The sequence below is a fragment of the Podarcis raffonei genome, chromosome 13 (assembly GCF_027172205.1).
Source record: "Podarcis raffonei isolate rPodRaf1 chromosome 13, rPodRaf1.pri, whole genome shotgun sequence".
NCBI classification, from domain to species: Eukaryota; Metazoa; Chordata; class Lepidosauria; order Squamata; family Lacertidae; genus Podarcis; species Podarcis raffonei.
This window is the reverse complement of record NC_070614.1, coordinates 42,566,469-42,591,912: the sequence shown is the minus strand read 5'-3', so window position 1 is coordinate 42,591,912 and position 25,444 is coordinate 42,566,469. Positions and strand designations below refer to the sequence as shown.

Here is a 25,444-nt window from a genome sequence, read left to right as displayed (position 1 = left end):
TTTTGAGTTTTGTGTAAGGAATTAAGTGGTGGAATGGGAAAGGGAAAGAGAAAAGAGAGAAAGGAAATGGGCAGCTTCTGACTAGGCACTGGGCCTTGATGTTTGAAGAAGCCATCCACATTAACCTAGAATAGTGGTTGTGCTGTGGGTGGATGTGTTTAAACTATCTCTTCAAGCCTAAAAACCAGGACAAACTCAAAGCTTCCTCTCCTCATTTTAGTGAACCCCCTTTTATTTCAGTGATTATGGGGTAAGTGGGTAGGTGGAGTCTTCAATTTTTTTCTAGGGCAGAAATTACTGGAAATACAGAGGCAAAAGCACATTTTCATAGATGTCACATTATCTCCACTGTGCTGTACTTGGAACAAGGGAGTGGGTGGGGCTGTCGTCTAAACCACCGGTTCTCTTGGGTTTGCCAATTGTAAGGACAGCAGTTTGAATCCGTGTAATGGGTGAGCTCCTGTTCCTCAGTCCCAGCTCCTGCCAACCTAGCAGTTCAAAAGCATACCAGCGCAAGTAGAACAGCATTTCCATGAGCCCTATCACTCATCCCGGCATCCAGATGTGCCAGAAGCACTTTAGTCATGCTGGCCACAACCCAAAAAGCTGTCTGTGGACAAACACCGGCTTCCTCGGCCTGAAGCAAGATGAGCCACATAGTCAAGTTTTACTTAACCATTCAGGTGTCCTTTACCTTTGCCTTTACTTGGAAGGGCATATGTCAAAATCAAGCACTATCTCAGGGGCATTGTGGGAAAGGATAGGTGAGGTATAAATAAGTTGTTGTTGTTTCCCACAGTTTCCCACGGATTTTGGTTTCATTTTGCAGCCAGCACTTCCACAAAAGGGACAAAGAGTTAAAAGTAATATAAAATGAAAATTCTTAACAATCTAATTTCCAATTAGCAGACAAATCACATCAGTTGTAATTTGTCACAGTCTCAAAAGAAATTTAAAGAATGCAGATTTAGCTGACCAATGCTCTGTTAATCTTTGGGGCTATTACATGGCGTTTGGGCACAATGGAGGTTCCACGCACTACATCATTCACCCCATTTGAAAATCCATAACTCCCTTGACTTTAATGGGCCTTCTCTGGTTATGACTTGGATTAGACATCACCGTTTCAGAAACATGTGAGTATAATTAATCATTTTTATTGATTTAAAGTCCTTCTGTTTCCTATTTTCTTTCTAAAATCCAGTGGTACATGAAAGACAAGAAAAGAAGAAGGGACTTAGAAAAGGCTTTGGCTGAGATAAACATGTTTGCCTTAAAATATTACACAGAATCTGTAATTCAAAGCAAGTGATTACGTCTCCTGTAATTATTCAGAATTACATCTTCTCCCCTTCCCTAGGGACCTCCTCTGCCCACATGAAAAACAATGAAACTAAGACTGGAAGGTCTTATTAATAACTATCAACTATACAGAGTTGGGTCTATAGACATACGGAGATTGATCAGTCTGACTTTAAAACAGCTGTGTGAGTGACCATTCGAGTTAGCCTTTGCTGCTCAGGATATCAGGAATGGCAGTAGCAGAAAATGTGAACTTGTGCATAAATGAAGAACCCCTTTCAAGATGGTAGTGTTTCAGTTGCTAGTGCTCTTACTGTTGGTGCAGGGGATGTGCACGTTTCTGCATATTTCTCAATGTTCCATCAGAGAACCTGTCCCTGTTCTTCACAAATATTATCAGTCAGGAGACCTCATCATTGCCGGCATTATTTCTCAGATCTACATATTTTCAGATACCTTAACCTTTGAAAAACACCCATCTCAGGAATTTTCAGATGACCATATGTAAGTAGCTGGATTTGGAGGGAGGCGGGGACATAGCATATCATAAATAAATTTACAGCCAACCCAGCCTGCCTGTTGGGATTTGCCTTCACCTGGATTTGCCTCCAATGGAATGAGAAATAGTTGGACCTCATTTCTTAACATCCACCACATTTGATCTTACATTTATACAGGCAGGAATCTGATATCTAAACCCATTCTCTGGAGGTTATGTAAACACAAAATGGCAATAAACAGTGTATTGGGAAAGACAATATTTGTGCTCTCTCTCCATTTCACTTTGTAAAATACATTTATTTGCTGTGAAATGAAGGTATATCCTAACTAATTGGCATTGCTTACTCAAATTCGTGAAGGAATAAATCAGATTTTATCTTGCAAGATTTACTGTATTTCACAGAACACAGCAGTCAAAACTGCTAAACCATTGGCCAAGTTCAACCATTACTATTTTTTAGCCTTCCCCCTTTACTAAAGCCTAAGCAGTTGATTAAGAAAGCACGTTCACTGCTGGGGATAATAATCATTTGAAGAATAGACAGGGAGTGATTTTCCTACTCATAGCAATGCTGGCTTGGTTACACATTAGTCTATACAGGTCAGTCGAAGAATTTAAATTCATATTTTGATTTACCCATTTCAAATACTCATTTTTCTATTACAAGCTTTATTTTTAAATTTTTTAAAACATTTACCAAGGATAAATATTGGCTTCCAGAACAAATGCTTATACAGATGTCGAGTCTTGCACGCAGACATCCACATGGCATCAAAACAGGCTTGAAACATAATTTACATTAGAAAGTAAACACACCCACAGGGTATACTTAAAACTAGAGCATGAAGATAATTTCTCCATAGTGGCTGCTGTGAGCCTACATAATTTTTAACCCATTCTTAGAAAAAACCCAAACAAAAATGCTACATTGGTATTTGCTTATTAGGCTGTGTATTCTGTGTGAATGAAGAACATGCAGACTACAAGTAACTTTTGACAGGCAGATATTAAACAAACAAAACACCTCATCCAGATTCCCTAGAGGCCAGAATAAATAAAAACACCTTATTGAATTATGTCTTCTATAGAAATACTAAGAGACTCTCTAAGAAGTCCTGGAAGTTGAGATGGTTTTAAGAGACATCATAGATTCATGAGCCAGTTTACTTTTACATGCCTGTGAAATGTTAGATTACAACCTGTTTTTGTACAATATCTGAACTGGATACTGAACTGAAAAGTAATCAATGTTACGATCTGAAGCAGATGAACCTTGATGCAGCATGTAACTCTCAATACAGGGTGCTGACTCACCTCTACCAGCACATCCTGGCCTTGGCATTTGCTGTAAAGGAGATCAATGAAACTCCCCAGATCTTGCCCAACGTCACCCTGGGCTTCCACATTTATAACAGCCATTTCAGTGCAAGCTGGACCTATGAAGCCTCAATGGAGCTTCTCTCAAGAAGGGCCAAGGCCATCCCTAACTATAAATGTGATGCTGAGAGCACTCCAGCAGCAGTCATTGGGGGACCTAACTCTAATGTCTGTCTTCACATGACACCCATCCTGTCTACCTACAAGATACCGCAAGTAAGATCTAAATACAGTCACACCTCAATTTCACTGAATTCACACTTTCAGAAGCAATACATGCAATGCAGCCATTCTTTGAAATTCCCACTTCTCTTGATTTTGCAAAGCAGTTCTCCAGTCAAATAACGTGTCCAAAAAAGCACAGATTATGGTAAATTGTGCATAAAAAATTTCACATTTGTAAAAATATCCTTCAAATGCATTGTATTCATGAAATTGCTTTGCAGAAATGTGCATGTTAGGTAAAATTTACATCCAGGTTTTGTATTTTAGGAGAAATTTAATCCTGCAGTCTGTAGGGTCTACTTAACCAGCATGGTCCCTGTCAGAAATGAACAGAATAGGGAGACTAGCATGATGGTATCATGGTATCATCTACTCATCACTGGAGAATTCACTCCTGCAGAGTTCAGGGGTCTGCTAAGCAACTAGTTCTGAGATTTTGAATCACTTGAGTTTGCACTGAAATAGTGATTGCAATATTTTTTAAAAAAAATAATGCTGTCATTATTGTGAGCAGTTTTGAGGTCAGTTTTGTTGTTGTTTGTTGGAAAGCAAATAATAATAATAATAATAATTTATTATTTATACCCCGCCCATCTGGCTGAGTTTCCCCAGCCACTCTGGGCGGCTCCCAATCAGTGTTAAAAACAGTACAGTGTTACATATTAAAAACTTCCCTGAACAGGGCTGCCTTAAGATGTCTTCTGAATGTCAGGTAATTATTTATCTCTTTGACATCTGATGGGAGGGCGTTCCACAGGGCGGGCGCCACTACCGAGAAGGCCCTCTGTCTGGTTCCCTGTAGCCTCACTTCTCGCAATGAGGGAACCGCCAGAAGGCCCTCGGCGCTGGATCTCAGTGTCCGGGCTGAACGATGGGGGTGGAGACGCTCCTTCAGGTATACAGGACCGAGGCCGTTTAGGGCTTTAAAGGTCAGCACCAACACTTTGAATCGTGCTCGGAAACGTACTGGGAGCCAATGCAGATCTCTCAGAACCGGTGTTATGTGGTCCCGGCGGCCACTCCCAGTCACCAGTCTAGCTGCCGCATTCAATGTAAATATTACTTAGAAATCACAACTCAAATAAAATATGTTCCCTCCAGGGAATGTACTGGCAAAAAAGTATCCTACAGGATTGAATCTACTCATCTCTGCAGTATTATGGTAGTGGTTCAGCCATACGTTTATGTTATATTGCCTCCCACTGATAGAAGCGATTGGCCTTCATTCATATTAATGCCTCCTAATATAAACATTGAAGGATGGATTGGGTTTCTGATGATGTTTGAGTATAATCACCACAATATGGCAAGCCTCTCACTAAAAATTCACAGAGAACACAAATACACACAAGCAAATGTTTTATATTGATAATAACTTTTCCTCTCCCACTTCTTTTTTAAAACCTTTAGGTCATATATGGTTCTTCACCAGTCATGAATAAACAATCTCAAGGAGTTTTCTTCCACCAGATGTTTCCAAATGGGGACCATCAATATAGAGGAATCATCAAGTTACTGCTGCATTTCCAGTGGACGTGGATTGGAGTGGTTTCTGAGGCTGATGAAAATACAGAAGGTTTTATAGAGAATGTACTTCCACTGTTTTCCCAGAGTGGCATCTGCTTTGACTTCATAGAAACTTTACCTAAGCTAACATCTTCCAGTGGTGTCACGGACATGGTGGGGGAGGGCTTTCACGGTGTCAGTGTTATTATGGGAAGCACTACGAATGTTGTGGTTGTACATGGAGAAATTCAGACAATGGTGGTAATGAAAATGATGCCCCAGGTTGTAAAATTTGAGCATATACCAATAAGAAACAAGGGTAAAGTCTGGTTCCTGACAGCCCAGATGGATACCACATCATTTCCATTCCAAAGAAATTGGGACATAAGTTTCCTTCATGGTTCTCTCTCCCTTGGAATTCACTCAGTGGATCTGTTAGCTTTCCAGAAATTCCTTCAGATCAAGAACCCAAGCACAGAAAAAGAAAATGGTTTTATCAAGGACTTCTGGGAAGAGTCATTTAACTGTTCATTCCCCAGTTCTGTGACAGATAATATAGGTAGGCAAATTTGCACTGGGGAGGAGAAGATGGAGGCACTTCCTGTGTCTGTTTTTGAAATGAAAATGACTGCCCATAGCTACAACATCTACAATGCAGTCTATGCAGTGGCACATGCTTTGCACATCAGACATTCATCCCAAGTCAAGAAAAGGGGAATGGCAAAGGGAGTGAGATGGCAGCTTGCAAATCAACAACCGTGGCAGGTAATGTCCTAAAGATACCTCCATATATATATTTTGGGGGGGATGGGCAAGCTCTCTCAACCTTCTATGAGATTAACAAGTTGTTGGACTTTTATTGTTTTATTCAGCTATATAATTTAGGTCTGATTGTGTATTGCAATTCACTCTAAGATTTATTAGCGTAGAGTAAGTTTTTTTTTAAAAAGATTTTGTTTTTTAAAAAACAACCACATTGGGGTTAGGATATCAAAAATTTCTTAAGCATTTCTGTCATTGCATAGAAACCTCTTATATTAAGTACAGACCACTGGCCCATGTAGATCAGTATTGTCTACAATGACTGACAGAAACCCCCAGGATTTCAGGCAAAAACCTTTCCCAGGCCTACTTGGAGAAGCCTGGGATTGAACCTGGAACCTTCTGCATTCAAGCATGTACTCTACCGCTTCCCCAGGTGCCTTACCAAAGCCCTTCCCCAGGTGCCTTACTGGAAAAAGCAGAGGAGGGTATAACTCCTCATTTTCTTGCTAGTTTTGCCCATACTGGAAACAGCAACAGGACTGCCATCAGTAGCATTGCCAGCCATGATATCTCACCCCATAATAGTTGCATCCATACCACAGACTTAAATCATGGACACTGCAGTCTAAAGGTAGTAGAGGTATTTTGATAGAAAGACCTAAAACTCTCTTGATAAGCCTACAGTGTGCAAGGTTCTTTAGTGTAAGCTAAAACAGTGGAAGTTAAAGTAGTGGTGCAGTTGTGGCCAATATTCCATGATGTAGGATTTTATGTGACCTTTTCCTATTTCTAACATTAGCTTGCACAAAGCTTTCAAGAGATCGTAATCCCAAGCCTTCCTGTTGCATGTATTTTTACCACATTTTATGATATCATAGTTTGAACTTTTATATGTATCTTCCTTCTTCTTTTCATTATTTAGCTCCATCACATTCTCAGAAGTATTTCATTTAACAACAGTGCAGGAGAAAATGTGCATTTTGACCCAAATGGTGAATTAATTGCTGGCTTTGACATTATAAACTGGCTCACGTTTCCAAATCAGTCCTTTCTTAGAGTCAAAATTGGGAAGATAGACTCCCTGGGTACCCAGGAGAAATCATTCACCATTCATGAGGATGCCATTGTATGGCCCAACCAATTTAACCAGGTGGGTTCTCTGCACTATTCAGGGTTCATTCCATCACTTGACCAATGATCTGGAAGAAGATAGTTCCCTATGTGGCTATTTCTCAATATTCTGTAAATATAGTGAGCCCTATTCAAACTACAGCTTTCAATCTGAACATTCATGTTGTAGTTACATATTAATGTGCCACATAATGTTCATTCTGCACTTACAAGGAATCATTCATTCAGAGTGGTAGCACTCTGAAACTCCTTTACCATTATATCAGGCATCTTCTTTCACTGTTATTTGTGGGTTGGTTGGTTGGTTGGTTGGTTGGCTGGTTTGCTAAAACCCATTTTTCATTTGTGAAACCTACTCAGCAGTGCCACTGATGGCAGGACAAGTAAGTACCATTATCTCTCCACATCAACCATTACCACCATTTGGTTCGAGAATTGATGTGATGATAGATAGATAGATAGATAGATAGATAGATAGATAGATAGATGATAGATAGATAGATAGATGATAGATAGATAGATGATAGATAGATAGATAGATAGATAGATGATAGATAGATAGATAGATAGATGATAGATAGATAGATAGATAGATATAGATGATAGATAGATAGATGATGATAGATGATAGATAGATTGATAGATAGATGATAGATAGATAGATAGATAGATAGATGATAGATAGATAGATAGATGATAGATAGAGATAGATGATACATAGATAGATGATAGATAGATAGATAGATGATAGATATAGATAGATGATAGATAGATAGATGATAGATAGATGATAGATAGATGATAGATAGATAGATAGATAGATAGATAGATAGATAGATAGATAGATATAGATAGATGATGATAGATAGATTAGATAGATAGATAGATAGATAGATAGATAGATAGATAGATGATGGATGATAGATAGATAGATGATAGATAGATAGATAGATGATAGATAGATAGATAGATAGATAGATAGATAGATAGATAGATGGTAGATAGATGATAGATAGATGATAGATATAGATAGATGATAGATAGATAGATAGATGATAGATAGATTAGATAGATAGATAGATAGATAGATGATAGATATATGTTATGGTGGAGGATCTAAAAGCCCACTGCATTCACAATACTATCTAGTGTTCATGATATTACCTAAAACATTATATTCTGCCATTTATGAACAGACCCAGCCCATTTCTATATGTAATGATCCTTGCCGTTCAGGCTACAGTCGGACAAAGAAGGAAGGGAAGCCATTTTGTTGCTATGATTGCTTCCTATGTCCAGAAGGAAAGATTTCCAACCAGGAAGGTAAGAAAGGTTAAAACATGTGATATATTGACATATGTATGCCACCTATTTCATAATTGATTTTGATCTGGTTATGTATATCAATGTGTCTGTTTTTTTACATTGATTTCCTTGATGTTCAAAACATTGCCCCAATTCACTGGTAATTGATTAGAAATACGTTATAATTTAACTACAAACCTGTTTTTTTATACACTGCTGTATCACTATTTAGTTATGTTTTGAGAGATCCATTTGAATACATAGGAATTCACATAAACAATGGATCTTCACTTCATCTAAATCTGATCCATTGGCAATTGACTGAAACAAATACTACAGCCTCAGTGGAGAGAAGGGACGCAATGTTAAGTGACATTGTGTAATATCTAGGAAGAAAAGACAACTTCACAATGTGGCTATCTTTACCCACAGAAAATGGCACAAGACCTAGATTTTTTGCGAAACTACAGTTATTAGCTACATGGTGAGGCTGTTGAAAATGAGTTTCTTAATTTGCCTGTATGGGTGAGGTGGTAGTGACCAAACAGGGGCGGTGAGATTAAAATGTGTTTGGAAAAGTGTACTTTAAAACATCAGCAGAACAATGATTATATTTCAGCTTATTAAAGTGTGGACATTTTAATAACAAAAAGAAGTCAACAACATTAGGTCTGTAGTAATAAATTATGGGTTAAGCACCTGTAGAAAATGTTTTCCATTGTTTTGGAGGTTAATGTGATCCCAAGTTCCTAGGGTATAGGGAGATACAAGAAAGTCACTCAGAGCTGCTAATGAGTCTTGAATTCTTTTATCTGTACATGCTCTCATCTCAGCTAAAGCACCAAGCACCAGCCCCAGGAAACAGAGCCTTTCTATCATTAAAACAAATGTTTCGGCCTGCTTAAACCATGAGCCAGAACTTTCTTGTCAAAATCTTTCTTCTTCTTGAGAGCCAGTGTGGTGTAGTGGTTAAGAGCGGTAGTCACGTAATCCAGGGAACCGGGTTCGTGTCTCCGCTCCTCCACATGCAGCTGCTGGGTGACCTTGGGCCAGTCACATTTCTTTGAAGTCTCTCAGCCCCACTTACCTCACAGAGTGTTTGTTGTGGGGGAGGAAGGGAAAGGAGATTGTTAGCCGCTTTGAGACTCCTGAAGGGGAGTGAAAGGCGGGATATCAAATCCAAACTCTTCTTCTTCTTCCTCTTCTTTTCCACTCCAGAGCTGATCACCTTTACCATGCACGTAGATTCACCATTAAAATGAGCTGAGTAACAGCTGCAGATTCAGAAAGTTTGGAACCACCAATTCTAGTCTGCTGAGATTTAATTTGATTCCAACTACTGAAATAGTCTGCAAAGTACACAGTTATTTCCATTATTTCCACAGATAAGACATTGAGTCAGGAATGGTCAGGTGTGGGGGATGCAGGGTGGGGCAGTGGGGCCTAGTCTGTGTGGGCCAACAGACACTTTGATGAGTCAAGTAGAAAAGTAGGATATAAAGCAAAAGGACTGTGGAAACCTTTCCTCCTACCACCACTAACTCTTAGGAGTGTACAATGAATATGTTTTCTTTATTTCTCTTTCCAGACATGGATGACTGTGTTCAATGTCCTGAAGATCAGTACCCAAACATTGGCCAGGATATATGTCTTCCAAAAGATATTAGCTTCCTGTCTCACGGTGAACCTCTGGGGATCAGTTTAGTCACGTTTGCTCTTTTATTGACTTTCATTACAGCTTTGGTGCTTAGGATCTTCATCAAGCACAGAGAGACTCCTATTGTGAAAGCCAACAATCGGACCCTCACCTATGTTCTCCTCATAGCCCTCATTCTCTCCTTCCTTTGTCCTTTGCTATTCATTGGCCAGCCCATAAGAATAACCTGCCTCCTTCGACAAACTGCTTTTGGAGTCATCTTCTCAGTAGCAGTGTCTTGCATCTTAGCAAAAACAACTATAGTGGTTCTAGCTTTCATGGCTACCAAGCCAGGCTCCAGAATGAGGAGATGGGTGGGGAAACATCTGGCCATCTCCATTGTTCTTTTCAGTTTCCTCATTCAAATGATGATGTGTAGTGCCTGGCTGATAGTTGCTCCCCCACTCCCTGATTTAGACAAGCACTCAATGACTAAAGAAATTGTACTGCAATGTAATGAAGGATCAGTCACCATGTTCTACTGTGTCCTAGGCTTCATGGGAATGCTGGCCCTTATCAGTTTCACTGTGGCTTTCCTAGCTAGGAAGTTACCAGACAGTTTTAATGAAGCCAAGTTCATCACCTTCAGCATGTTGGTCTTTTGCAGTGTGTGGCTGTCCTTTGTTCCTACCTACCTGAGTACCAAAGGAAAGTACATGGTGGCTGTGGAAATCTTTTCTATTTTGGCCTCTAGTTTTGGGTTACTGGGCTGCATCTTCTTCCCCAAATGTTATATCATTTTGCTGAGGCCAGAGTTAAACAGCAGGGGACAGCTTATTATAAGAAAGAATTAAAGAATGAACAAGACTATTTGATGCAGCAAATCATAGCTGGACTAAATCTCCTTGTATTCATTTCATCTTCTTCTCAGAATGCCTGAACTCAATAAAACTGTTCCCCAAAGCCAATACAGCAGCCCATGTAGCTGGTCTGCTCAAAAAGTACTCTGATAAAGGAAAACAGTATCATAAGAGTTTTGGCCCGGTGGTTGCCAAGATGTGTTTAGTCGTCTTATGCTATGGTCACTTCCAGATTATTCTGAGAATGACCAAAAGGGTCAATTTCTTATTTGGGAGCCTGTTATTCCGTTAGTTCATAGATGAGGTCCCTGTTGCTGCTGGAATCCTCCACCCTATCTATCACACAAAACACTGAGCAATGAATGGTCAATCAGAAGGTCACCTGTGCTTGAAAAAATTCCAGGATGTTTTCAATAATAAAATCTCAGAAAGTATTTGCAGCGATTCCCCAAGAGTGTCATTCCATCAGCATGGGCTAGTGGAATGACGAGCTTGATCCTAGGCCCAGTACAATGCCAACCCTACCTTTCACAGTAGTCAATAAAGAGTTGGACTGATTTCACCCAACCCCAGTATCTGTCTTATTTTCACCACTGTCACTGCACCAGAGAATGTGTCTGCCTGGGCAATTTTATTTGATTCATTAATCAGGTACAAATTTCATTTCTTTGGCCGCATTGACTGTAATGGGGAATCTAAAAATAAAAATTCATTTCTGCATAATTGGATGGAATTTGCAGGGAAACAAGCTTTCAGTCAGGCTAAGCCCTAACCTGAGTTTTGGTGTGCTATAGCTAGCCCTCCATCCCAATCCCCTTATAGCCCCACTTTAATGCTTATCTTGCCCAATGCCATTTCCGGGGAAACCAATTCAATAACTAATTGAGGTTTTGTCAGAGACTAGACTGAAGAGGAATGGTGGAGACCATCCCCCCCTCCTCCTGAATCTTCCTGAGAAGAGGAGGACAGTATAGATTTACAACAGTAGTTTGCAGAAGGTCATAGTTCAGAGGCTGCAGAGGGGAGAAGCTGGGAAATATTGGGAGAGCAGCAGGAGGAAGCCGAAGCACCAGTGGAGAGACAGCTGACAGATTCACTGTCTTTAGAAAGCATTCCTGACCCCCCCTCCAGGACCCAGCAGGCATTGAGAGTAGGAGAACAGAAAGCTCAGAGGCAGAAAGCACAGGGATGACATATAATACGAGAGAAGGAGGGTGTGGGACTTTACTCAGAGCAACACCATTACTGAAATAGGGGCACCTTTACTAAGCCTTCCGCTGTGAATATTGAATAAAAGACTTGTTAAGAGCTCTTCTTGTTTATCTGCTTCTTGGCTGCCACCATGGGAAGGATCGGATTCCCTGAAGCTTGACAGGTTTGGAGGGAGGGAATCCTTTGTGGCCCTGTTAATCAGAAATCAAGTATCTCAGTGAGACTTTAACATGGAGACTGGGTGGGCTGCTAACCAGGGGCAAAAAGTAAACTGTATACATTCGTTCCCCTTCCTTAATTTATTTCCTGCCTGAAATGAAGGTGCTGGTTCTGACCTTCAAAGGGACAAGGTTCAAATGCATATGTGGAAGGTCATTCTTGTTCAATTGAAGCACCTTGTCAACATCATGCCTCCACAACTGGAACTAATCTACCCAATGGTGCTCTTGATTCTTCCATGAATCAGATGTGTTACCCCCAAATGATGTATTATTTCATTGAAACCCAAGTTAATGAGCAAAGTGCCAACTATTACTACTACTACTACTACTACTACTACTACTACTAAAATATGATACAATACTAACCACACATACCTGGGAGTCACCCCCACGTAATTCAGTAGCACTTATTTCTAAGTAGACATGGTTTGGATTCGCAGTTAATATCACAAACCATACAACAGCACATACAATGCAGCACTCTCTGTTATAGATCGTGCAGGCTCTATTCCTGTCTCTATTCCCCTATCAAATGAGGGATCCTGGATGGAGCACTGTTGTGAAAAATCCCACCAACAGTTTCATAGGTTTCATTCATAAGACCTCACCACTGTTTGATTGTTTTGAACACAGTTAGAACTGTCCATTTTTTTCTTTGAGGCTTTTTGAAGACAATGCCTCTTGAACTGCTGAAGTTCTATAACCTTCCCTGATATCACCTTATCCACTAGGATTGGAACAGCAACTGGGCAGCTTCCAACCATTATCAGAGGGGAGAAGTGAAAAGTGAAACTGGGAGATGATTTTTTGAAAATTTGGAAAGAGGGAAGGCTTGTACAGTGGTACCTCAAGTTACAAATGCTTCAGGTTACAAACTCTGCTAACCTGGAAGAGTTACCTCGAGTTGAGAACTTTGCCCCAGGATGAGAGCAGAAATCAGGGGCTGGCGACACAGCAGCAGCAAGAGGCCCCCTTAGTGAATGCATGCCTCTAGTTAAGAACAGCTTCAGGTTAAGAATGGACCTCCAGAACGAATTAAGTTCGTAACTAGAGATACCACTGTACTTTACCAGGAAAGCAATCATGAATAGTCTCTCCCCCACCTCCCTTTTCAATAGTTCCATTTATGTAAAATCGGTGACCAATGAAGTTTTCCATCTGGGTTCCTTCGGAGATTTCTTTTTTATTATTTATTAAAGATTTCTTAGTTTACAAAAATACATGCATTGTCTCTTTTTTCAAGTTGTGTTTTCTACAGATCAGTTTCATTTGTTGTGAGACATTAATGTGGCTTTCTGAGTTCCTTTCAGCCACATCCTTCTTCCCATTCCAGATTATTATACAAACAATGCTGTGTAAAAATAAATATTCATGATATTACATATACTTTGATCTTTCCTCTAAGAGATTTCACATTCTTGCTCTTCATCTGAGTAGGACAAGAAAAGGCTTTGGCTGAGATGTGATAAACTTGTTTTCTTTTGCAGTATTCCAGAGAATCTGCAAGCCACAACAGGAGATTACCTCTCGTATAATTATCAAATTAGTCATTATATTTCTTTGCCCCACCCCTAAGGAGTTCCAGTGGCCATATGCAAAACTATGAATCATGTTATTAATAACCCTTGAGCCATTCAGAACTGGTCCTATAGGAACAGAGAGCTCTGTCAGTCTGATCACTGATTCTTTGCAATGCACTGTTCCAGATTTGCATCAGCTGAGCAAAGCTTGAATGATGGTGCTTGAAAGATGAACTGTTGTGTGCTATGATTTGCTTGCAAGATGATATTATCTATGGTGCTGGTGCTAGTGTTGCTGCCCCAGCTGTCATGCAAGGTTTCTATTGTTCAGTGTTCACTCAGGGACCCCCTTCCAATTCTTCACCAATATTATCAGTCTGGAGACTATATAATTGCTGCCATTATGTCACAGATCTATATATTTCCAAATACCATAAACTTCAATATGCATCCATCCCAAGACATCTCTGATGCTGACTTTATGTATGTAAGCAGTTTTGTGTTTCTTTAACCATATCATACACATGTAAGGAATATATTCCCCTTTGGCCTCCTCTCTCATACGTTTTGGGGCAGATATCAGTGCTATTTTTTTCTAGAAAAAAAGGGGTGCTGGAACTCACCATGAACACTCCCTTGTTCTCGTATAATGGCAATGGCACCCACCTGAGAGGTGCCGGAACTGAGTTCTGGTGAGTTTCGGCTGAAAAAAAAGCCCTGGCAGATCTGATATCTCAGCACTGCTTTTGCAGGGTAGTCTAGGTGTGTATTCTTTCGTTTCCACAAACTTCCCTGGGCAGTGGCCATATGATCTATTTTTGCACAATTTCATACATAGATATAGAAAATTAGATATCCTGATCTGTAGAAGATGTCCTTTGATGCAGTTTGTAGCTCTCATTGCAGGCTAATGACACAGCTCTATCAACACATCCTGGCCTTGGTATTTGCTATAAAGGAGATAAACGAAAATCCCCAAATCTTACCTAATGCCACATTGGGATTCCACATCTATAATAGCCATTTCAGAGCATGCCGGACCTATCAAGCCTCATTGGAACTACTCTCCAGAAGGGGCAGATTCATCCCGAACTACAAGTGTGATGTTGAGAACATTCCAGTAGCAGTCATTGGGGGACCTAACTATGAATTCTCTTTCCACATGGCAAATATACTGTGCATGTACAAGATGCCACAAGTAAGATGCTTGCATGGAGCATGGATTATTGTTCTCCTGGACTTTGTATCTTTTGGCTTCAAGGTGGTGTTTGAACACATGTGTGATCCAAAATTCATTTCATAAAATGAAAATAAATCAATCTCCCTGAACATAATACACTAAAATGTCACTTCATTTTTTTATCCAGCCTGACACGTTTTCTTTGTAGCCACAAATTTGATCTCTAAGGTGCTACTGGAAGGAATTTTTTTATTTTGTTTTGACTACGGAAAACCAACACAGCTACCTACCTGTAACTAGATCTTTGTAGCCACAGTTCCATATAGGTCTTTGCACAGACCAAAAAATTGCCTTGTATCTGCACATTATATTTTATTTTTTAAAGCTGATCTATTTCTGAGTCACTCTATGCTCTCGTTTCCGAGTTGCTCTCTGTAAAGAAAAGCTGTAGTTATTCTATTAATTATAATAGGGAATCTAAAAATGGCTAAAAAAATTGTTTTCCACTTTTAGTGAAAGTGGATGAAATTTGCATGTACAGGAGCCCTTTTAGAGTGGATTAAGCCTGACACATTATAGGCAGGGTAATCTGAGATGAGAGTGAGGTGATGCAGGACACCTTTAAATCATGTTTTTTTTAAGAACAAATGAAAAGTCTGTGGCTTTTGATTTTTCTGCCAGAATTTGATGCAATGTCAGAGTGGCCATTCAGAGGAGATGGAGCCTGCCCGGTTTCATAGTAATAGCTGCAGTGTGGCAACCATCCCTGAATCACCCTATTTCATCCCACAAGTTGGGATATCAACAAAGCCGATGTACATTCCTAGCTCCAAATATCCTTAAAAGGTCTCCTGGTCTGTATTTTGGCATTTAAAAAGAGGAGAAATCTTTCATTGGGTTTTACACTTTAAATTAATATAGATTATTCAAAGATTCCATAAACTAAAATATGCCAGTCTTGAAATGAAGTTGCAACTTTTCCTTTTCAGCCCTTCCTAAATTTAAATTCACCTACTCAATGCCACATGGGAAAATGCTGAACCTGGTGCCAATTTTAAATTTAAATCTATTGCTACCTAATACAAAATGTATTTAAGTTACTTTCAAGCACAGTTCAAATAAGAAACTATTAAGTTTAACAGAAAGAAAGAAAGAAGAAAGAAAGATCCCCTGACTATATGTAATACAGAAACAACAGTAAGCAAGAGAACTATATTTCCTCAAATGTCTTGGAGAAGACAAATGCATTAAATTGAGACCAAAAGGATCCTAATGTTGGTGCCAGGTAGGCATCTCTATGGAAAAGGGACTACAACCAAAACAACCTTTCTCTTGTCAGCACCCTCTAAACCTCCAGGACACCTGGATAAGGTCATCAGGAGATGACTATAGGGGACAAGTAAGCTAAAATCAGGAGAAGTGTATCATTAGGTTCTGAGGATATAGCTGTATGCCTTTCATATGTGTAATATTTTTAAAAAATGCCAAGACCATATAACACCAGTCTTGAAAGACCTACACTGGCTCCCAGTACGTTTCTGAGCACAATTCAAAGTGTTGGTGCTGACCTTTAAAGCCCTAAACGGCCTTGGTCCAGTATACCTGAAGGAGCATCTCCATTTCCACCATTCTGCCCGGACACTGAGGTCCATCGCTGAGGGCCTTCTGGTGGTTCCCTCTCTGCGAGAAGCCAAGTTACAGGGAACCAGGCAGAGGGCCTTCTCAGTAGTGGCACCCGCCCTGTGGAAGGCCCTCTCACCAGATGTCAAAGAGAAAAATAACTACCAAACTTTTAGAAGACATCTAAAGGCAGCCCTGTTTAGGGAAGCTTTTAATGTTTAATAGGTTATTTTATTTTAGTGTTTTGTTGGAAGCCACCCAGAGTGGCTGGGGAAACCCAGCCAGATGGGTGGGGTATAAATAAATTATTATTATTATTATTATTATTATTATTATTATTATTATTATTTATAAATAATTGTTTAATCCCGTTGGTTAACAAGAATCGAAGCTAATTGAAATCTGGATTCAATTTTATTTAGTGTTTGCTTCACATCAACTCTTCCTTCCTTCCTTCCTTCCTTCCTTCCTTCCTTCCTTCCTTCCTTTTTTCAAAAAAAACTGCACCTTAAGCTCCTCTATGGCTCTTCTCCTGTGATGAATAACAAAGCTCAAAACATCTTCTTCCATCGAATGTTTCCTGTTGTGGCTCTTCAGTATCAGGGTATTCTCCAGTTACTGCTACATTTCAGCTGGATGTGGATTGGGCTGATTTCGCAAGACGACGACAGCTCAGAGAGATTTGTCCAAAACATTCTCCCCATGTTTGCCGAAAGAGGTATCTGCTTTGACTTTATAGAAAGATTCCCCAAACTTACATTTTCTGCTCACTTCTCTGAGATGGTGGATGAGGGTTCTGAAGTTATCAGTGTTGTTCTGGGGAGCACTGTGAATGTTGTGGTTGTAGATGGTGAAGTTCATGCCATTATGGCAATGAGAATGATGCCTGCGCTTGCAGAAATCGAGGGCATACAAGTGCAATTCAAGGCAAAAGTCTGGATTATGACAGCCCAGATGGATTTCACTTCGTTCTCTTTCCAAAGGGATCGGGACATAAATTTACTACATGGTGCTCTGTCCTTTGCAATTCACTCAAGGGATCTTCTAGCATTCCAGAAATTTCTTCAGAGGAGAAACCCCATTACAGAAAAAGAAGATGGCTTTATCAGGGTCTTCTGGGAAGAGGCATTTTTCTGTTCTTTTCCCCAGAGATATTTAGATGAGGAACATGGGGAAACCTGCACTGGCAAAGAGAAGCTGGAGACTCTTCCTGGATCTGTTTTTGAAATGAGCATGACTGCCCATAGTTACAGCATCTACAATGCTCTATATGCAGTCGCACATGCTTTGCATTCCACCCATTCATCCAAACACAGAGCAATGATCGGTGATGAGAAATGGGAGATTCTATATCAAGAGCCATGGCAGGTAATCTCTCCCTCATTATTAACATTCAGGGCAAATTAAAAGAAAAATCCTGCTCACCCAGGCATTTGATGGCTGAAATTTACTGTTCACAGCAGCCTTGATATTATTAGCTGTGAGGATATGTGGCTGGTTTTGTTTATAAATAGATGTTATTATTATTTTAAATCTGAATTGTTTTAAAATATTTTAAATATGACTTTATTTTCTTTTTAATTGTATTTTTTCTTACCTCTTTGGTTTTTCCCCTACCCTGGTTTCTTTTGAGAGCAAGGATTTGTAAAACTTTTAATTTTAAGAAGAAGAAGAATGATTTGTTACTGTATGGCATGATCCATCTAGAATATTCTTTTATGCCTTATGCTTATGTGTTCCATACTGGGTTTCCTATTTTGGGGTGCAATTCTTTCATCTCTGGTGGTTGTTGTTATAGATTTATTTTACGTCGGTTCGTTTTATGACTTTGTATTATGTAATCTGCATTGGGTGTCCTGCACTGACTGGCTAGGTTGAAATCAAAAATAGTATGCAACAAACAAACAAACAAACAAACATGACTATTTTTACATTTACTAAGATTCTTCTCCATGAATAAATTTAAAGGGACAATTACTCAGTGTGAAACATATCACCCGACTGTTTATTTATGTATGTTCATGCATCCTCATGAATTCCGTCTTTCAATTTAGCTCCACCACTTACTGAGAGGTGCCTCATTTAACAATGGTGCTGGGGAAGAGTTTTCCTTTGACCAAAATGGTGAACTAGCAGATGGCTTTGATATTATCAACTGGGTCACATTCCCAAATCAATCATTTCTTAGAGTCAAAGTTGGTACAATGCACCCACAGATTACCCCAGACAACAGGTTCAACATTCATGATTATGTCATTGTATGGCCCAGCATGTTCAACCAGGTAAGGTCAATTTCTGGTTGTCTCCAGACTTTTCCTCCATGCTGAAAAATTGATTCACTGTGATACGTTGAAATACATTCCTCTAGGTAAAACTAGATGTGACAGGGAAGGTATGATATTATTGCACTGATCTAAATAATATATTTAAGGAGCTATAACCAGAAGCAGCTCTCCAGGTGGGACCAAGCTGCTATCCTAGCTTCTCAGAAGGTGGTTTGCTGTTCCTTATCTGGATGGAGAGAGGCAGGGTCAGCTGCATTATCAAAAGCACTGGATTGGCTCCACTGCTATATTTGCACCGCTCACGTCACTCCACGGTTTTGTCTGGAGTGAACTGTAGTTTAGCAGTAGAGCATTTGCTACACATGCAGAAGGACCCAGGTTCAATCCGCAGCATATCCAGGTCAAGTACAGAAGGAACTCTACCTGAAATTTTGCAGAGTTGTTGCCATAAGTGCAGACAATACAGATCTAGATGTCTTCATCTTCTTCTTCTTCTTTGGCGATCACTCATAGCCAACTAAGATTGTCTTCCATAAACACAGTTTTAACAGTGAGTCCAGAAGTGACTGTGGAGGCCAATTCTGGATCCTCACGCCCTTCCACAGTGGGGACATAGATTTCCACGTGGGAGTTGATCACGGTGAGGGTTTCCCAAGCATGCCTTCCTCTTAGCACATTTCTCCCTTTTGTCCAGAGTTCAAGCATCTTCCCATGACACCTTTGGTAAAGGCTGTTCTCCAGTTGGAGCACTCGCAGGCCAGTGTTTCCCAGTTGTTGGTGTTTATGCTACATTTTTAAAGATTGGCCTTGAGAGAGTCTTTAAACCTCTTTTGTTGACCATCAGCATTACACTTACCATTTTTAAGTTCAGAATAGAGTAGTTGCTTTGGAAGATGATAATCAGGCATCCACACATGACCAGTCCAACAAAACTGATGTTGAAGAATCATTGCTTTGACACTGGTGATCTTTGCTTCTTCCAGTACACTGGTATTAGTTTGCCTGTCTTCCCAAGTAAATTGTACCAATCTAGATGTACCAATGATCTGACTCAGTATAAGGCAACATTCTCAAATTGAATGTTCCTCCACCTCCTGGTAAGCAACAGTGACCCACCCACTGGGAAGTTAGCATCGTGGCTCTGACTCGCCCAACAAGTCATTTGGCTATAACTTCTGGGAAGCATAAGAGAACTGACACTGGACTAAAAACACCTTATGTGTGTGAGAGAGAGGACTAAACTAGAAAAGATGCCCATTGTGAAGTATAACAATAGTGATCTAGACCATGGTATAAGGGGGTAGAGTCTTTAATCCTTCAGTCATCTAATCCTTTAAACCCTCCTGCAGTATCAATAATCCATCTTTATGTCCAATGTGGGAACTTGATCTGAATTGCCACTGCAGTCCAGGGGAAAGAATTAAATTGTCATAGTCCCAGTCCAGAACATCCCCCCCATGCAACTTCAATTGACTTTAAAAAGTCAGTCATAAAATTGATAAAATTGGAGGGCACAAGGAGAAGGGGACGACAGAGGACGAGATGGTTGGACAGTGTTCTCAAAGCTACCAGCATGAGTTTGACCAAACTGCGGGAGGCAATGGAAGACAGAAATGCCTGGTGTCCTCTGGTCCATGGGGTCACGAAGAGTTGGACATGACTAAATGACTAAACAACAACAAAAAATGATAATGTTTTCTGTGGCTGGCACCCTGTTAAGTGCACAGTCTGATGAGACCACACACTTCCCTTATATTCAATGAAGCCAAACAGATTTGCTTTTTTTATATATAAAAAAGAGAGAGATAATGTTTACTGATTCCCCATCTTGTAGAACCTCAGTTATCCAGGTTCTATGTGCATTGCAGGAAAAAAAGCTACATTTTAAGACAAAAAGAAGCAAAATAGGAAATAACACTGTCAGATTTCAAAATTATGTCAAACAACACTTGAATGTGTTTAAAATTGATAATCAACTGGATTAAGTTTTGAAGCAGTCGATATATTTTTCGGCATCTTTATCATGAAGAAGTAGTAGTTGTAAAATGGGGGAGGAGGTTGTAGCCAATTAAGTTCTATTCAAAGTAGACCCATGAAAATTAACTAAATTAAGTTAGTCATGTCCACTAACTCGATGTGTCTACTCTAAGGATGACAAGCATTGGACACAACCCAACACATTCTCTGTAAAGAATGTCATTGAGTCACACTAGCATTAAACTATTTCTTGAATATCAATTTTTTAGATGGCCCAGTGACATAAAACTCCCAAACGGTTCTCTTCTCTTATTTATGGACAGGCACAACCCCTCTCTGTGTGTAATGAGAATTGCCATGTAGGCTATAGAAGGGCTAAAAAGGAAGGAAAGCCATTTTGCTGCTATGATTGCCTCCCATGCACAGAAGGGAAGATATCAAACAAGAAGGGTAAGAAGTGTTGCATACCTTATTCACAAACTATAACAGGCAACATGCATTGTATATTAGGGCAGTGCTGTCAAAAGACTTTAGTCAGGTCACAAGGAGAGTGGGGAAGCCCCCAACTGCTTATTTAATCCAGGTTTTAAACCCTAATTCCGACCTACCTAACACATGCTTAATCAGGGTTTAAAACCCTGATTAAGCATAAGGTAAAGGTAAAGGGACCCCTGGCCATTAGGTCCAGTCGTGGCCGACTCTGGGGTTGCGACGCTCATCTTGCTTTATTGGCCGAGGGAGCCGGCGTACAGCTTCCGGGTCATGTGGCCAGCATGACTAAGCCGCTTCTAGCGAACCAGAGCAGCGCACAGAAACGCTGTTTACCTTCCCACCAGAGCGGTACCTATTTATCTTGTTGCACTTTGACGTGCTTTCAAACTCCTAGGTTGGCAGGAGCAGGGACCGAGCAACGGGAGCTCACCCCGTCGCGGAGATTCGAACCGCCAACCTTCTGATCGGCAAGCCCTAGGCTCTGTGGTTTAACCCACAGCGCCACCCACGTCCCTTTCTGATTAAGCATAGTGCAAAGCTATTGATTTGGTTCAGGACCTGGCTGCAGCTCAGGATGGCCTTGCATCATCCCTGGATGGATCAGTACCACTCCAAAGCACCACTCTTTTTTCTCCCTTTGGCAATCATTCGGAGCTGAGTAAGAGTGTCTTCCATGAATACAGTCTTAACAGTGTATCCATAAGTGACTGTGGAGGCCAACTCTGGATTTGCACATCCTTCCACAGTGGGGACATAGGTTGATCACGGTGAGGATTTGCCAAATGTGCCTTCCCCTTAGCTTGTTTCTCCCTTTTGCCCTGAGTTTGTGCTTCTTCAAAGTCCATGGCACCTTTGGTAGAGGCTATTCTCCAACTGGAACGCTCACCAGATTGGTATGCACAGCAGAAGAGCATAACAACATTCTATTGGGAGGTGTGGCATCATACCCAGGCACATTGAACTAATAGGGTCTTTTAACAAACTGTAAAAGTCTGGTGACCAGCCAGCCCAATCACAAGCTTACACACAACGAACCTCATTAAAAGTGCCTGGGTTTGCTAGTTAATCAAATCAGCACAAGTCGACTGGCACCTCAACACTACTGAGACATATGTGTTCTTGAGCATAGCACCTAATTTCAAGTTGTAGCAGAACAGGGCTTTGAGGAGGAATTTTAGCAAATACAGACATTGTGGAGGATGCGAGAACTCCTGCTTGGTGGCATCCAGGGACAGAAAATGTCTTCATTGCTAGACATAGGTTTCTTCATATTGGGTCCAATACCTACATTACTTAGCTGGCCATATATGGTTTCTTGTGCAAGTAATTACTGATCAGTCTTTCTGACATTGGCAGGAGATACATATTTAAAGTTCCTTTTATAAATATAGTCCTGTTTGATTACAGAGTACACAGCATAGTACACAGTGTTCATGCTACCTTTTATTTTTCAGACATGGATGACTGTTTTGAATGCCCAGGAGATCAGTATCCAAACAATGAACAGGATGGATGCCTTCCGAAGCAAATAACTTTCTTGTCCTATGGAGACTATTTGGGGGTCATTTTGGCCACTTTTGCTCTATTATTTGCTTTTATCACAGCTTTTGTGTTTTGCATCTTTGTGAAGAACAAGGAGACTCCCGTAGTTAAAGCCAACAACAGGAGCCTATCCTATGCTCTCCTCATCTCCCTCATTCTCTCTTTCCTCTGTGCTCTGCTATTCATTGGCAAACCTCATAAAGTGACATGCCTCCTTCGACAAACCACTTTTGGCATGATCTTCTCAGTGGCAGTTTCTTGCATATTAGCCAAAACCACCACTGTGGTTCTAGCTTTCATGGCCACCAAGCCAGGGTCAAGGATAAGGAAATGGGTAGGGAAAAGGTTGTCAAATTCTATTGTGTTTTCCTGCTCCCTTATCCAAGCCACAATTTGTACTGGGTGGGTGGCAACTTCTCCTCCATTCCTGCACTTTGACATCCATTCAATGGCTGAAGAAATTGTATTGGAATGTAATGAAGGATCAGTCACCATGTTCTACTGTGTCCTAGGCTTCATGGGAATGCTGGCCCTTGTCAGCTTCACTGTGGCTTTCCTAGCTAGGAAATTGCCAGACAGTTTCAATGAAGCCAAGTTTATCACCTTCAGCATGTTGGTCTTTTGCAGTGTGTGGTTGTCCTTTGTTCCAACCTACATGAGCACCAAGGGGAAATACATGGTGGCTGTGGAGATTTTCTCTATCTTGTCCTCCAGTTTTGGGTTACTTGGCTGCATCTTTTTGCCAAAATGTTATGCTATTTTGCTGAGACCTGACTTGAACAGCAGGGTGCAGCTAATAAGAAGAAAGTACTAAAGAACTGGTGTCCACCTAGTCTAGTTAAATTTACCACTGATTAAACCTCCTCATTTTCCAGTGTATCCAGTTAGCAATTAGATAGGATCCCTTCCAGAATATCATCAAGGTGAACTTAATTAGTTGAGATGGTGGGGTAACCTGGAACCTGTCTAGAATCATAAATTCTCCCATCTCTGAAAACAGCAAGTCATTAGAAGCTGAGTCCCAAGTTTTCTAAAGTTTGTTCCCAGCTTGTAATATCTCCACCTACACGCCTAATATAGACCTCATTGTTGATGAGCCCTAAACTGATGAGCCCTAAACTAAACTACTCTGACAAAGGAAGAATGTGATTGAATATGGTATGGAAGATGTTATTAGTGTTGTCATCATTAAGACCTGGTTATATATTTAAATTTGTCTTTATGTGAACCAGCAGTTATGTTTCACTTAGTATCAAGGTTACATTGAATTTACTGTTCTGTTGTCTTTTACTAGTTTTTCATAGTGTATTTGTTAATGAAGAAAAGTGCTTAGTTGTGAACCCAGTCCCTTCTCTGTGTATGCATGTAGAGTTATTATTAGCAACAACAACAAAAATTGCACTGGTCACTTCTGAATCATTCTGAGCTTCAGCTAAAGTGTCCATTTCATGTTGGAGTGTGTGTGAATACGTGAGTGATCAGTCTTTAAACATGTCATTGACCACATGCGCATATCCTGGATATCCAGACAAGGAATGCCTTTGGAGGGGCTTCTCCCAAGCAGTGTGGGCGAAGGTGTCTGTGGAGGCATGCCCAAGGAGGTGGTGGTGCAGCTGGGTGAAATTGCCCGAAGGCCCCGGCTGAGAATGTGATCCTGCATGCAGGAGGACTATGAAGAGTTGAAGGCAGCTCTTTCTGGACTCAAAATTGGGTCACTGGTGGCAATGACATGTGTGGTGAGGTAGCCAATGCCCAGCTGCCAACGATAGGGCCCAGATGAGCGCCCAGAGCATGGTGGCCAAGAAGGTTCTGGCCTTGGGCAGGGACGGTGAGCCGTCACCCAGGCATTATCTTCCGTGATGCATCCCTTTACAGGCTTGATGGAGTTTATCTGTCTGTTGGGGAATGATTTATGACTGACTTCCATGTCAGCGGGGTTAAGGGATTGGTTACAGGTGTGAGTGGTTGGTGGCGAGTGTGGTGCTCGTGTGGCGGATAGGCTCTGGTTCAGGTGATAGGGATGGGGGAGCGCTCTCACCATCCCTATGTGAGGGGTATTCCATTAAAGGAATCCAGGGACTCAATGGTTTGGTCAACCGTGTGAGGGGATTGTTCCTGTGCCAGAGTCGAGGGGGACATCTGGGTGGTGGACATAGCCTGTTCCTGGCTTTCCACCTATCCAGGTGTTTACCCTAGGCTGACCTATGCTGGTGCCCTGGGTTAGCGCTACCTGCAACGGTGCAGGGAGCTAGTCGAACCAGAGCCTATGCACTTCCTGTAATCAATAAAGTTGTGGCTTAAATTCTGCCAAAAACAAAACCAAATTTTGAGGGGGAGGTTTAAAGGTCTAATCACGCAACTAGTTCTCACACCAAACTCTTCTGAGCTTCTGAGCTCCCTTATTGAGCTGCTTTTCATCTGATGCCCACTGCAATCTTGGGAGGCCACTATAACAAGGTATCATTTGCAGACAGACTTTGTATTTGTGGTTAACCTTTGGGGGAAGACATCACTCATTATCTGTTAGCCTATCTCTTAAATAGAGAACAAAGATTGCACTTTCTGAAACCTTTGTTCACTCAAGCAAGCAGGTATACCCCATCAGACGTGGTCTGGTTTCTTTATTTAGAGTGACAACAATAGCTTTGTAACATGGAAGATGGCAAGGAAGGAAGGAAGGAAGGAAGGAAGGAAGGAAGGAAGGAAGGAAGGAATTAGATAAGAGCTCTATAAATTATGGTGGTGAACTGGAGGTTTAATTTTGTGTCAATGTTGTGTCCGTTTGT

At 40.8% G+C, this 25,444-nt stretch overlaps 1 protein-coding gene across 1 annotated transcript; it reads left to right on the top strand.

Annotated features, from left to right (window-relative positions):
- The first annotated feature begins 245 nt into the window (after positions 1–245).
- Positions 246–23,472, top strand: LOC128398929 (vomeronasal type-2 receptor 26-like). Its single transcript, XM_053360195.1, has 7 exons — positions 246–250; positions 1,669–1,806; positions 3,106–3,397; positions 4,817–5,677; positions 6,600–6,827; positions 8,005–8,131; positions 22,571–23,472. The coding sequence occupies exons 1-7, from the start codon at positions 246–248 to the stop codon at positions 23,470–23,472; spliced, it is 2,553 nt and encodes an 850-aa protein (XP_053216170.1).
- Positions 23,473–25,444: the final 1,972 nt, after the last annotated feature.